Source organism: Moschus berezovskii, chromosome 2 (genome assembly GCF_049115385.1).
Source record: "Moschus berezovskii isolate FMDL1 chromosome 2, NW_MosBer_1.0, whole genome shotgun sequence".
Taxonomy (NCBI): domain Eukaryota; kingdom Metazoa; phylum Chordata; class Mammalia; order Artiodactyla; family Moschidae; genus Moschus; species Moschus berezovskii.
In genome coordinates, this window is record NC_142461.1 from 33,244,544 (window position 1) to 33,256,817 (window position 12,274).

General features: G+C 39.0%; 1 protein-coding gene across 1 annotated transcript in view; it reads left to right on the top strand.

The window, feature by feature from the left end:
* The window catches only part of ABCA12 (ATP binding cassette subfamily A member 12), a 207,109-nt gene that overhangs the window by 83,847 nt on the left and 110,988 nt on the right, over window positions 1–12,274 (top strand). The window contains exons 4-6 of the mRNA XM_055398430.2: window positions 547–638; window positions 2,605–2,702; window positions 7,508–7,693. Of these exons, the coding sequence (XP_055254405.2) occupies window positions 547–638; window positions 2,605–2,702; window positions 7,508–7,693 (376 nt within the window). The remainder of the gene's footprint in view (window positions 1–546; window positions 639–2,604; window positions 2,703–7,507; window positions 7,694–12,274) is intronic.

Consider the following 12,274-nt stretch of genomic DNA (forward strand, 5'->3'; position numbering starts at 1 on the left):
CTGCCATGACACCAATCACAGTACCTAGCACAGATTAGATATTCCATAGATGTGTGTTCTGCCCCTTCTTCTTTGAATCTTTCTTGAAAGTATTCATCTTTGATAATCTTCAAAATGCCACCTATAATTTAACATAGAAACTTGTTTTCCTTTAAAGGTTGACAAATAAGCAGACCTTTATTTCAGTACCCAAAGCAGTCTTTGACACTCATCTGTTTGGGATCCACCATCTTTTTAAAAGAAAAAATATATATCATAAATATTTTTAGTGTTTAGCTCTATGTCCTTTATTTCAGTAAGAATATAGTTTAAAAAAAAAACTATTTCAACCTTATCTAGGCCATTTTCTCTGAAGAAAAATTTACTTTGTAAGACCCCTTATATATTCATTGATACATGGTGAGGTGAGTTTTGTCATAAAATCCTAGAAAGTAGATTAAAAATTTGACAGTCCTAGGAGAGCCCTGGAATCTGCCACATAATACATTGCTGTAACTAACTGAAATTAGTGTGAGTGATACAGAGTTCTTGCTTTTTCTTCTCTAGTGAAATTCTGAGAAAGTCATCCAACCTGGAGAAGGACAGCAATTTATCACTCCAGCGTACTGAAGTTCCACAAAAAAGGCACGCGTCACTGGGTAAGCTATCCTCTTCTGTCCAGTTTAGAACAGGCCTTTTGGAACAGCCAGTAAAGGTATCATCTTTAAAAGTTGTGCTTTTAACAATTCGAGCAAAGATGGAATGCCTAGTCTATCCTGAGAGATCTAAACACTCCTTACAGTTGCCTCACTGTGGTGGTGCAATTATGCAAAGGTCTTGAGAATAATTGGAAATTAAGTTATTACTGTGTTACACACTAGAAACAAAAGCCTAAATGGTACTAATATAATCTTGAGAATTACACACTTTCTGGCAACTGACCAGGAACTCTTCCATTGTCTACAGTTAAATGACACTGGGATGGTTAGAATGCCCAGCAATAAAACATTGAATGGAGTCTCAGAGATTTGTCTGAGCTTTACATTTTATTTGTGAGGAATATGAGGCCCAACAAGGTTACGCACCCTCCCTGTTGCAGTCATCCAACTGAGCTGGTACTAGACCAACTGTCAGGGTGGGACTTTCCAGCTAATAGTCTTCCTCCAACTCCACAACCCAGTGTCACAGTCATTCATTCTGCCTGTGTGCTTCCTTCATTCACTGCTAAGCCAGTGGCCCTCAGAGTTAGTGTGCAGAATACCCACATGCTGAGCTTCCTGAACCTTCTGCTCAGGTACTTCTGCTGCAGATGTTCCTGAGATACAGTAACTAGAAGCCACACATTGAGAATAAACTCTCAAGACAGCAGGACTGTTTCACATTCATTAGCAAATATTCATTAGGTGGCTGCTATCGTGCAGGTACTGTCCGAGCTATTGGAGATACATTAGTGAACAAAACAGAGATTCCTCTATGTCAGAATATGATTGGTGCTCTGGGGGAAAGAAAAGAACCTTTAAAAATGCCATGTGATATTTAAGATTCTATGACACTAACATTCCAATCTAAGTTGATGAGCCACATGAAAAAAAAAATCTTTTGTTATTGTAGTAGGAATACGTTTTTGAGTGGTTTTGAGGAGTTAACATGCTGTGGTGAATGATCGCTGGGTGTCTGACTAAGTAGGCTAAAGAACAGAAGAATAAGATCATACTGTCGTGGTCCAGTTAGCTTTGCTCTGTGCAATAGCCGTGAATTATATTTCTGGCCAGTCATCTCACAAATGTATTGCTTTTGTCCAGAGGAATGTAAATTCTTCAGCTCCGTGAGCATTTTAACAAAGTCTAGACCCCGCTGATGTTGATCACTGTATCTTTGAATATTAAGATTCTTTGTTGTGAGGATAATAAAGTATTTCTGTCCAAAATTTATGAAAGTCAACACACTGGCTAATGAATGCCATAGATCTGAACATACTTTTCTAGCTAATGCTCCTAACCCAGAACACTGTGCCACATTATAAATGGTATTGGATGAGACCACTTTGGGAATTACTTAATTAGAGTATACTGTAGTCTGGACTAATTGCTTCCTCCCATTTATATGATCTGAAATATCATTCAGAAACCACTTTGGGGAGGAGAGAATTTATGATCTTAAGCAGATTTTAGCCTCCCAATTGAATAATTAAAAAAAAAACCCATTATCACCAGATGTGCATTGTGCATTGGCAGATTCTTCAACCAGATGTTGGGTGTGATGGATCGTGGGGCTAGTGGAGGCACCTCAGATCCTCTAGGCTTGCACTGAAATGATTCCGTTTATTAGGCAATAATATTGGTGATAAAGTTTAATGATATAAACTGGAATGAAAGCAAATGACATCTAGAATGATTGGAAAGAACCCAAGAGCAGACCAAAACCATCACAGTTTTATGTGAAAGGAAAAACTGATGGGATTCAGCGTTTTGCCAGTAGGAAACTTTCATGGAAGGTGCATATTTGAACACATTTCTTGTTGTGGAGTATATGAAAGAATAAGTGATATTTATGCATTCTTGTGTGTGTGTGAGAGAGAGAGTTTATGTGTTTATTTTGCTAATCTTTTCTTTCTTTTTATAACAGCTACAATATTTCCTACTCCAAATGCTGATTTGGAAAGTACTGGAACAGATACTTTCAGTGGTAGTCAAGTGCTTGCCCAGATTCTTCGTTTGGAAAAGGTAATTTCAATCAGCTTTATATTGGGTTCATAATAAAAAGCAGGTAAACAAGCACCTCTTAGATTAATAGAGGACTCTTCCAAATAGCAAGAGTACTCCCATTTGGAGTGATATCTCAGAGAGATTCTTTTCTTAGGAACTCGATGATGAAAAGCTTAATTTAGAGACATTCTAAATTCCTTAAAGTCTTGGATATTTATTTACTTCCCAGTTAAGTCCCTTAATTGAACTTAAGATTTTCATTTGGTAAAAAAATAGGGTGGCATTATATGTGATCTTTTAATTTTCTGAAGCAGGGAAGAAAAAATGCTGTATGAAAGCAAATGAAGCTATAGCAGCCATCAGACTTGCCTCATCCATACTAATAATGCTTTTGGAAAAATTGGAGCTATAAAAAATATCTCCCCAAAGTAATAAAATCCCTTTCCTTAGCACGGCTTAAAGAGCTTACCTGTGGATTTCTGTCTGGTTAACTCATCTTCCTCTCTAAGATTCCATATTGCAAATGATAAACATCATTTCTGTCAGAGGTGTATACTGGCAACCTATGAGCTACACGTGTATGTGTGCACATATACAAGGACTGTAAGAAATTGAATTTGAATGCCTTTAGGCAGAAGAGGTACCCTTCTGTTAACTGAAATCCCCACTTTTCTTTATGGTCTTTTATCCAACCAGATTCATACATTTAAGTTACTTGGCTGGCCCATGGGCATTTGATTCCTGCTTTGCATGCTCTTCAGAAATGAAGAGGAGATCACTTTCAACATTTTGCCATAGAGGGACTGTTTCTCAGTCTCTGTCTCTCTCTCTCTCACACACACAAGAATTTTAATAACTATTCTACATTTTATCTAGTAGACGTTTCTTCCATCTGAAACATGGAGACATAACTCTGATCATTATTCACGTTATTCATAGTCCTGTGATCTTAACCACTGCTACTCCATATGTGTCTGTTAGTTCCCCTTGAATTGACATTATGTATAACTGAGTCATCTTAATAAACTTGTTTATGTCAGTAAACCAAAGAGCAATTCAAAATGTATGGAAAAGGCACCATACCTATCAAGGCAATTCTGCCAGTGCTGGTTGATATATAAGACCTTCACAGTCAGTTCAGTCTAGATTTTGAAATCCTGGTTTATTTAATAGTTGAGGTACCTAAATCACCTTGTGTAACTGAGGAAACTCCACCATCTGCCCACTTAATTCCAGTATAAAGCCTCTACAAATCACATCAGGGTGTAAACTAGGAAAAGTTATTTTATTCCATTCCATTTCTTCCATATTCTAATAATTTTATTTTATTTATAATTTTATTCCATTCCAGTTCTTCTATATTCTAATACTAGAAGCAAACAGTCTTGTATTATATCAGTTAAATCCTTTAATAGCTAAAATAGCAATGTTATTTAAAAAAAAAAAACACTGTATTGTATTGAAATTCCCAGGTTCTCTTTCTCAGATGGAATAAAATTTCAGAATTTTGTGAGGCAGCACAGAGTCATATATCCAGTGGAGATAACTAAAAAATGAATTTTCTATGTATAGATACATATTTTCAGAGTAGTGGAGCAGAGAAAGGATATAAAAATTAGAATGACATATTGATGTCTGTGTCAGCAGTCTCTCTGATTCCTCTTTCTTTCTGTTTACTGCTTTTTTTCTGCAACCCTTGCAAGAATAAGTAGAGAAATCATTTTGGAGTGAATTTATATGCAATGTTGGGAAAGAGATATAGATGAATGACTAGAAGACCTGGCACTTAAGAGTATATCCTAGAATAAATGGATCCTGTCTTACTTCATTATACTTAGAAGTTGAATCACTGGAAGGCATAGTGGAGATTTTGTGATATAAAAGGGGAAAGATGAAGGTAGTTAGCCTTCACCTGACAGGTTGTAAGAATTAATTATTAGGAAGGGTGCATTAAATATTGCAACTCACTGTAATTGGCTCTATGAATATCTAAACAACTTAAAAATGGTGAATGTGATCAATATTATAGCTGAAAATAGTGCTACATCTGTGACTAGTCTGTATTGTGAAATATATGGGGGACTTCCATTATAAAAATGCTTTCCGATTATTACCTTTGGTAACTATATACTTTTATGTATCTTATATATGAAGATATCTTTATATATGAAGATATGTGTTTTTCTTTTTTCTTTAATGCATAACTCATAAATGAAATTATTGCTTTTCCAGTGAAACACTAATTCATGTTTTTCTACTTCTTCTAAATAAACACCGTTGATCTTGAGAATAGACTCTGAAGCTCATTTTCTTTGGAAGTCTTCCAAAAATCCTGGCCAGTTTCTCAGGAGGTGTCACAAATTGTTCAGTTCAGTTCAGTTCAGTCACTCAGTTGTGTCCGACTCTTTGCAATCCCATGAATCACAGCACGCCAGGCCTCCCTGTCCATCACCAACTCCCAGAGTTCACTCAAACTCATGTCCATTGAGTCGGTGATGCCATCCAGCCATCTCATTCTCTGTCGTCCCCTTCTCCTCCCGCCCCCAACCCTTCCCAGCATCAGTCTTTTCCAGTGAGTCAACTCGTCGCATGAGGTGTTTCAGCTTTAGCATCAGTCCTTCCAATGAACACCCAGGATTGATCTCCTTTAGAATGGACTGGTTGGATCTCCTTGCAGTCCAAGGGACTCTCAAGAGTCTTCTCCAGCACCACAATTCAAAAGCATCCATTCTTCGGCGATCAGCTTTCTTCACAGTCCAACTCTCATATCCATACATGACCACTGGAAAAACCATAGCCTTGACTAGACGGACCTTTGTTGGCAAAGTAATGTGTCTGCTTTTTAATATACTATCTAGGTTGGTCATAACTTTCCTTCCAAGGAGTAAGCGTCTTTTAATTTCCGGGCTGCAATCAGCATCTGCAGTGATTTTGGAGCCCCAAAAAATGAAGTCTGACACTGTTTCCACTGTTTCCCCATCTATTTCCCATGAAGTGATGGGACCAGATGACATGATCTTTGTTTTCTGAATGTTGAGCTTCAAGCCAAACTTTTCACTCTCCTCTTTCACTTTCATCAAGAGGCTTTTTGGTTCCTCTTCACTTTCTGACATAAGGGTGGTGTCACCTGCATATCTGAGGTTATTAATATTTCTCCCGGCAATCTTGATTCCAGCTTGTGCTTCTTCCAGCCCAGCGTTCCTCATGATGTACTCTGCATATCAGTTAAATAAGCAGGGTGACAATATACAACCTTCACGTACTCCTTTTCCTATTTGGAACCAGTCTGTTCCATGTACAGTTCTAACTGTTGCTTCCTGACCTGCATACAGGTTTCTCAAGAGGCAGGTCAGGTGGTCTGGTATTCCCATCTCTTTCAGAATTTTCCACAGTTTATTGTGATCCACACAGTCAAAGGCTTTGCCATAGTCAATGAAGCAGAAATAGATGCTCTTCTGGAACTCTTTTGCTTTCTCCATGATCCAGCGGATGTTGGCAATTTGATCTCTGGTGCCTCTGCCTTTTCTAAAACCTGCTTGAACATCTGGAAGTTCACGGTTCACATATTGCTGAAGCCTGGCTTGGAGAATTTTGAGCATGACTTTCCTAGCGTGTGAGATGAGTGCAATTGTGAGGTAGTTTGAGCATTCTTTGGCATTGCCTTTCTTTGTGATTGGAATGAAGACACCTTTTCCAGTCCTGTGGCCACTGCTGAGTTTTCCAAATTTGCTGGCATACTGAGTGCAGCACTTTCACAGCATCATCTTTCAGGATTTGAAATAGCTCAACTGGAATTCCATCACCTCCACTAGCTTTTTTCACAGTGATACTTCCTAAGGCCCATTTGACTTCACATTCCAGGATGTCTGACTCTAGTTGAGTGATCACACCATCGTGATTAACTGGGTCATGAAGATCTTTTTTGTACAGTTCTTCTGTGTATTCTTACCACCTCTTCTTAATCTCTTCTGCTTCTGTTAGGTCCATACCATTTCTGTCCTTTATCGAGCCCATCTTTGCATGAAATGTTTTCTTGGTATCTCTAATTTTCTTGAAGAGATCTCTTGTTTTTCCTATTCTGTTGTTTTCCTCTATTTCTTTGCATTTATCGCTGAGGAAAGCTTTCTTATCTCTCCTTGCTATTCTTTGGAACTCTGCATACAGATGCTTTTATCTTTCCTTTTCTCCTTTGCTTTTCGCTTCTCTTCTTTTGCTGCTGCTGTTGCTGCTAGTCACTTCAGTTGTGTCCGACTCTGTGTGACCCCATAGATGGAAACCCACCAGGCTTCCCCGTCCCTGGGATTCTCCAGGCAAGGACACTGGAGTGGGTTGCCATTTCCTTCTCCAATGTGTGAAAGTGAAAAGTGAAAATGAAGTCCTCAGTCATGTTCTACCCTTAGCGACCCCACGGACTGCAGCCCAGCAGGCTCCTCCATCCATGGAATTTTGTAACCCCTAATTGAGACCCCTAAATCTCTGAAGCTTAATGCCCAAGAAAGACTGAGTTTTAAGTATGAAGATTTTTGTCAGAGAAGATCTAGCATATTAGGTTGTCTCATCAGATACAAGAAATGCGTTCAGTTAAAAAAAATCTTACGTAAATATTTTAAATCATAAAGATGACAGTAATCACCATATTCACATATTCTCTCAGGGATTTTCATGGGTAAACACAATGTATTTTAGTTTTAATTTAATAGTTGCTATAATGCAGGAACTTAAAATGGCTATTATGTAGATATGTTCGTTTCCTTGAAGACTAGTATATTTGATATCTGTATTTACTAACATTGTTATACCTCTTTTCGCACACACATTTTTAGCTTTTACAGCAAAATTCAACTTCAGAAGATATACGAAGAGAACTGTGTGAGAACTATCCAGGTTATATTGCTGATTATGCCTTCTCTTGGACCACTCTAGGGAAAAATGTTCTTAATATATTTTGCCTGTCCAACAAGACCCTTTTAGAGTCTTCTCTCCAAGAACTAACAAACCAATTCTCTCAGGTGAGTGTAAACATTTTAATATGATCAGGGTCTCATAACAGTAGCAGGAAATGTATCATTTCCATTCTTGTATGTACAAAGCAACTCAATGTGATTCAAAGAGCAAGTTCATAGGTCTCATGGACTGGAAAATGCTGACTGAAATACTGGCTCACATTTGACATGAATTCCTCACACAGAGGTTCACATATGATGTCAAATTCTACGAAATGACTACTTTCCATTTAAATGTGCTGGATTGAAATGATCCATTAAAACAAAAATATTGCTTTATGGTTAATATGGAGATGGAATCTCATCTTTGTAGATGAAATTTGACTTTGGTTTATGGTGAATGAAGATTGTTTTCTCTGAGATTTTTAAGTGAGATTATTCAGGATGTAATGTAAGTTTAATAATTAAACTCTCAGAGCCTTTTAATTCGCAGAAGCTAGAATAATGGGTAATCTTTTAAATGTTTCTTCTAAGATAAAACCTAATTTAAAACTTTGATTTTTATGAAACAATATATCCCTCTTTCCAAAATATTATACACTAGAAACAAGAACTTTATAATTATGAAGTGCTAATCGATCCTGGGTGTTCATTGGAAGGACTGATGCTAAAGCTGAAACTCCAATACTTTGGCCACCTGATGCGGCGAGTTGACTCACTGGAAAAGACTCTGATGCTGGGAAGGGTTGGGGGCGGAGGAGAAGGGGACGACAGAGAATGAGATGGCTGGATGGCATCACCGACTCTGTGAACATGAGTTTGACTGAACTCCGGGAGTTGGTGATGGGCAGGGAGGCCTGGCGTGCTGTGATTCATGGGGTTGCAGAGAGTCGGACACGACTGAGCGACTGAACTGAACTGAACTGAATGACCTTTTTTATATGCTAGTCTTAAATTATGATGTGAAAATAAGAAAATAAAATACGGATCATCTTTTTTTAAATGAAATTCCACATACAATGAGAGTTCACAAAATCAAAAATTTTGAGTTCTGTCAAAATTTTATAAATGAGAATAAATTAAACATTTTCACATCTAACATTTTCCCCCTTGATCCTCTGAATTTTATTGTATGGATGGAGGTTCGTGACATTCCAGGAGGCAGTGATCAAGACCATTCCCAAGAGAAAGAAATGCAAAAAGGCAAAATGGTTGTCTGAGGAAGCCTTGAAAATAGCTGAGAAGAGAAGCTAAAGGCAAAGGAGAAAAGGAAATATATACCCATCTGAATGCAGAATTCCAAAGGAGAGATAAAAAGTGAATAATGCAAAGAAATAGAGGAAAGCAATAGAGTAGGAAAGACTAGAGGTCTGTTCAAGAAAATTAGAGATACTAACGGAACATTTTGCCAACAAATTTGGAAAACTCAGCAGTGGCCACAGGACTGGAAAAGGTGTCTTCATTCCAATCCCAAAAAAAGGCATTTCCAAAGAATGCTCAAACTACTGCACAATTGCACTCATCTCACACGCTAGGAAAGTCATGCTCAAAATTCTCCAAGCCAGGCTTCAGCAATATGTGAAACATGAACTTCCAGATGTTCAAGCAGGTTTTAGAAAAGGCAGAGGCACCAGAGATCAAATTGCCAACATCCGCTGGATCATGGAGAAAGCAAGAGAGTTCCAGAAAAACATCTATTGCTGCTTCATTGACTATGCCAAAGCCTTTGACTGCGTGGATCACAATAAACTGTGGAAAATTCTGAAAGAGATGGGAATACCAGACCACCTGACCTGCCTCTTGAGAAACCTGTATGCAGGTCAGGAAGCAAGAGTCAGAACTATACATGGAACAACAGACTGGCTCCAAATAGGAAAAGGAGTACGTGAAGGTTGTATATTGTCACCCTGCTTATTTAACTGATATGCAGAGTACATCATGAGGAACGCTGGGCTGGAAGAAGCACAAGCTGGAATCAAGATTGCTGGGAGAAATATCAATAACCTCGGCTATGCAGATGACACCACCCTTATGTCAGAAAGTGAAGAGGAACTAAAAAGCCTCTTGATGAAAGTGAAAGAGGAGAGTGAAAAGGTTGGCTTGAAGCTCAACATTCAGAAAACAAAGATCATGGCATCTGGTCCCATCACTTCATGGGAAATAGATGGAAAAACAGTGGAAACAGTGTCAGACGTCATTTTTGGGGGCTCCAAAATCACTGTGGATGCTGATTGCAGCCATGAAATTAAAAGACGGTTACTCCTTGGAAGGAAAGTTGTGACCAACCTAGATAGTATATTAAAAAGCAGACAGATTACTTTGCCAACAAAGGTCCATCTAGTCAAGGCAATGGTTTTTCCCGTGGTCATGTATGGATGTGAGAGTTGGACTGTGAAGAAAGCTGATCACCGAAGAATGGATGCTTTTGAATTGTGGTGCTGGAGAAGACTCTTGAGAGTCCCTTGGACTGCAAGGAGATCCAACCAGTCCATTCTAAAGGATATCAATCCTGGGTGTTCATTGGAAAGACTGATGCTAAAGCTGAAACTCCAATACTTTGGCCACCTCATGCGACGAGTTGACTCACTGGAAAAGACTCTGATGCTGGGAGGGATTGGGGGCGGGAGGAGAAGGGGACGACAGAGAATGAGATGGCTGGATGGCATCACCGACTCAATGGACATGAGTTTGAGTGAACTCTGGGAGTTGGTGATGGACAGGGAGGCCTGGCGTGCTGTGATTCATGGGATCGCCAAGAGTCGGACATGACTGACCGACTGAACTGAACTGAACTGAACGGAACATTTCATGCAAAGATGGGCACAATAAAGGACAGAAATGCTATGGACCTAACAGAAGCAGAACTTATTAAAAAGAGGTGGCAAGAATACACAGAAGAACTATCCAAAAAAAGATCTTCATGACCTAGATAACCACAATGTGTAATCACGCACCTAGAGCTAGACATGCTGGAATGCAAAGTCAAGTGGGCCTTAGAAAGCATCACTACAAACAAAGCTAGTGGAGGTGATGGCATTCCAGTTGAGCTATTTCAAATCCTAACAGATGATGCTGTGAAAGAGCTACACTCAATATGCCAGCAAATTTGGAAAACTTGGCAGTGGCCACAGAGTGAAAAAGGTCAGTTTTCATTTTAATCCTAAAGAAAGGCAATGTCAAAGAATACTCAAATTACCTCACAATTATACTCATCTCACATGCTAGCAAAATAATGTCCAAAACTCTCCAGGCAAGGCTTCAGCAGTACGTGAACCATGAACTTCCAGATGTTCAAGTTGGATTTAGAAAAGGCAAAAGAACCAGAGATCAAATTGCCTACATCCATTGGATCATCAAAAAATCAAGAGAGTTCCAGAAAAATATCTACTTCTGCTTTATTGACTACACCAATGCCTTTGACTATGTGGATCACAACAAACTGTGGAAAATTCTTCAGGAGATGGGAATACCAGACCACCTTACCTGCCTCCTAAGATATCTGTATGCAGGTCAAGAAGCAACGGCTAGAACCAGACATGGAACAACGGACTGGTTCCAAATTGCGAAAGGAGCATGTCAAGGCTGTATATTGTGAACTTATTTATTTAACTTATAGGCAGGGTACATCATGGGAAATGCTGGGCTGGATGATGCACCAGCTGGAATCAAAATTGCCAGGAGAAATATCAATAACCTCAGATATGCAGATGACACCACCCATATGGCAGAAAGTGAAGAGGAACTAAAGAACCTCTTGATGAAAGTGAAAGAACAGAGTGAAAAAGCTGGCTTAAAGCTCAACATTCCTAAGATGAAGATCATGGCATCTGGTCCCATCACTTCATGGCAAATAGATGGGGAAACAACGGAAACAGTGACACACTTTATTTTTTTGGATGCCAAAATCACTGCAGATGTTGACTGAAGCCATGAAATTAAAAGATGCTTGCTCATTGAAAGTAAAGCTATGACCAATCTAGATAGTATATTAAAAAGCAGAGACATAACTTTGCCAACAAAGGTCTGTCTAGTCAAAGCTATGGTTTTTCAAGGAGTCACGTAAGGGTATGAGAGTTGGACCACAAAGAAAGCTGAGCACCGAGGAATTGATGCTTTTGAACTGTGGTGTTGAAGAAGACTCTTGAGATTCCTTTGGACTGCAAGGAGATCAAACCAGTCCCTCCTAAAGGAAATCATTCCTGACTATCCGTTGTAAGGATTGATGCTGAAGCTGAAACTCCAATACTTTGGCCACCTGATGTGAAGAACTGACTCACTAATTCTGGAGGAAAAGGGAACGACAGAGGATGAGGTGGTTGGATGGCATCACTGACTTGATAGACATGAGTTTGAGCAAGCTTTGGGAGTAGGTAATATACAGGGAAGCCTGGCAAGCTACAGTTCATTGGGTTGGAAAGAGTCAGACGCAACTGAGCAACTGAACTGAACTGAACTGAAGTACAGAATGCTTAAATTACTCTTCATTAACCTGAGTTTTCCAAATGAACCAGATTAGAAACACTGTTAAGATAACGCCAGTTCAGTGTAGAGCACTTAAAGTTCTATCTCAACTCAGAAGCCATATAGAACGTGTGACTAAGAATACCTTGTTCAAAAATCACATTTTCAGCATGAAAGACCTTGAAT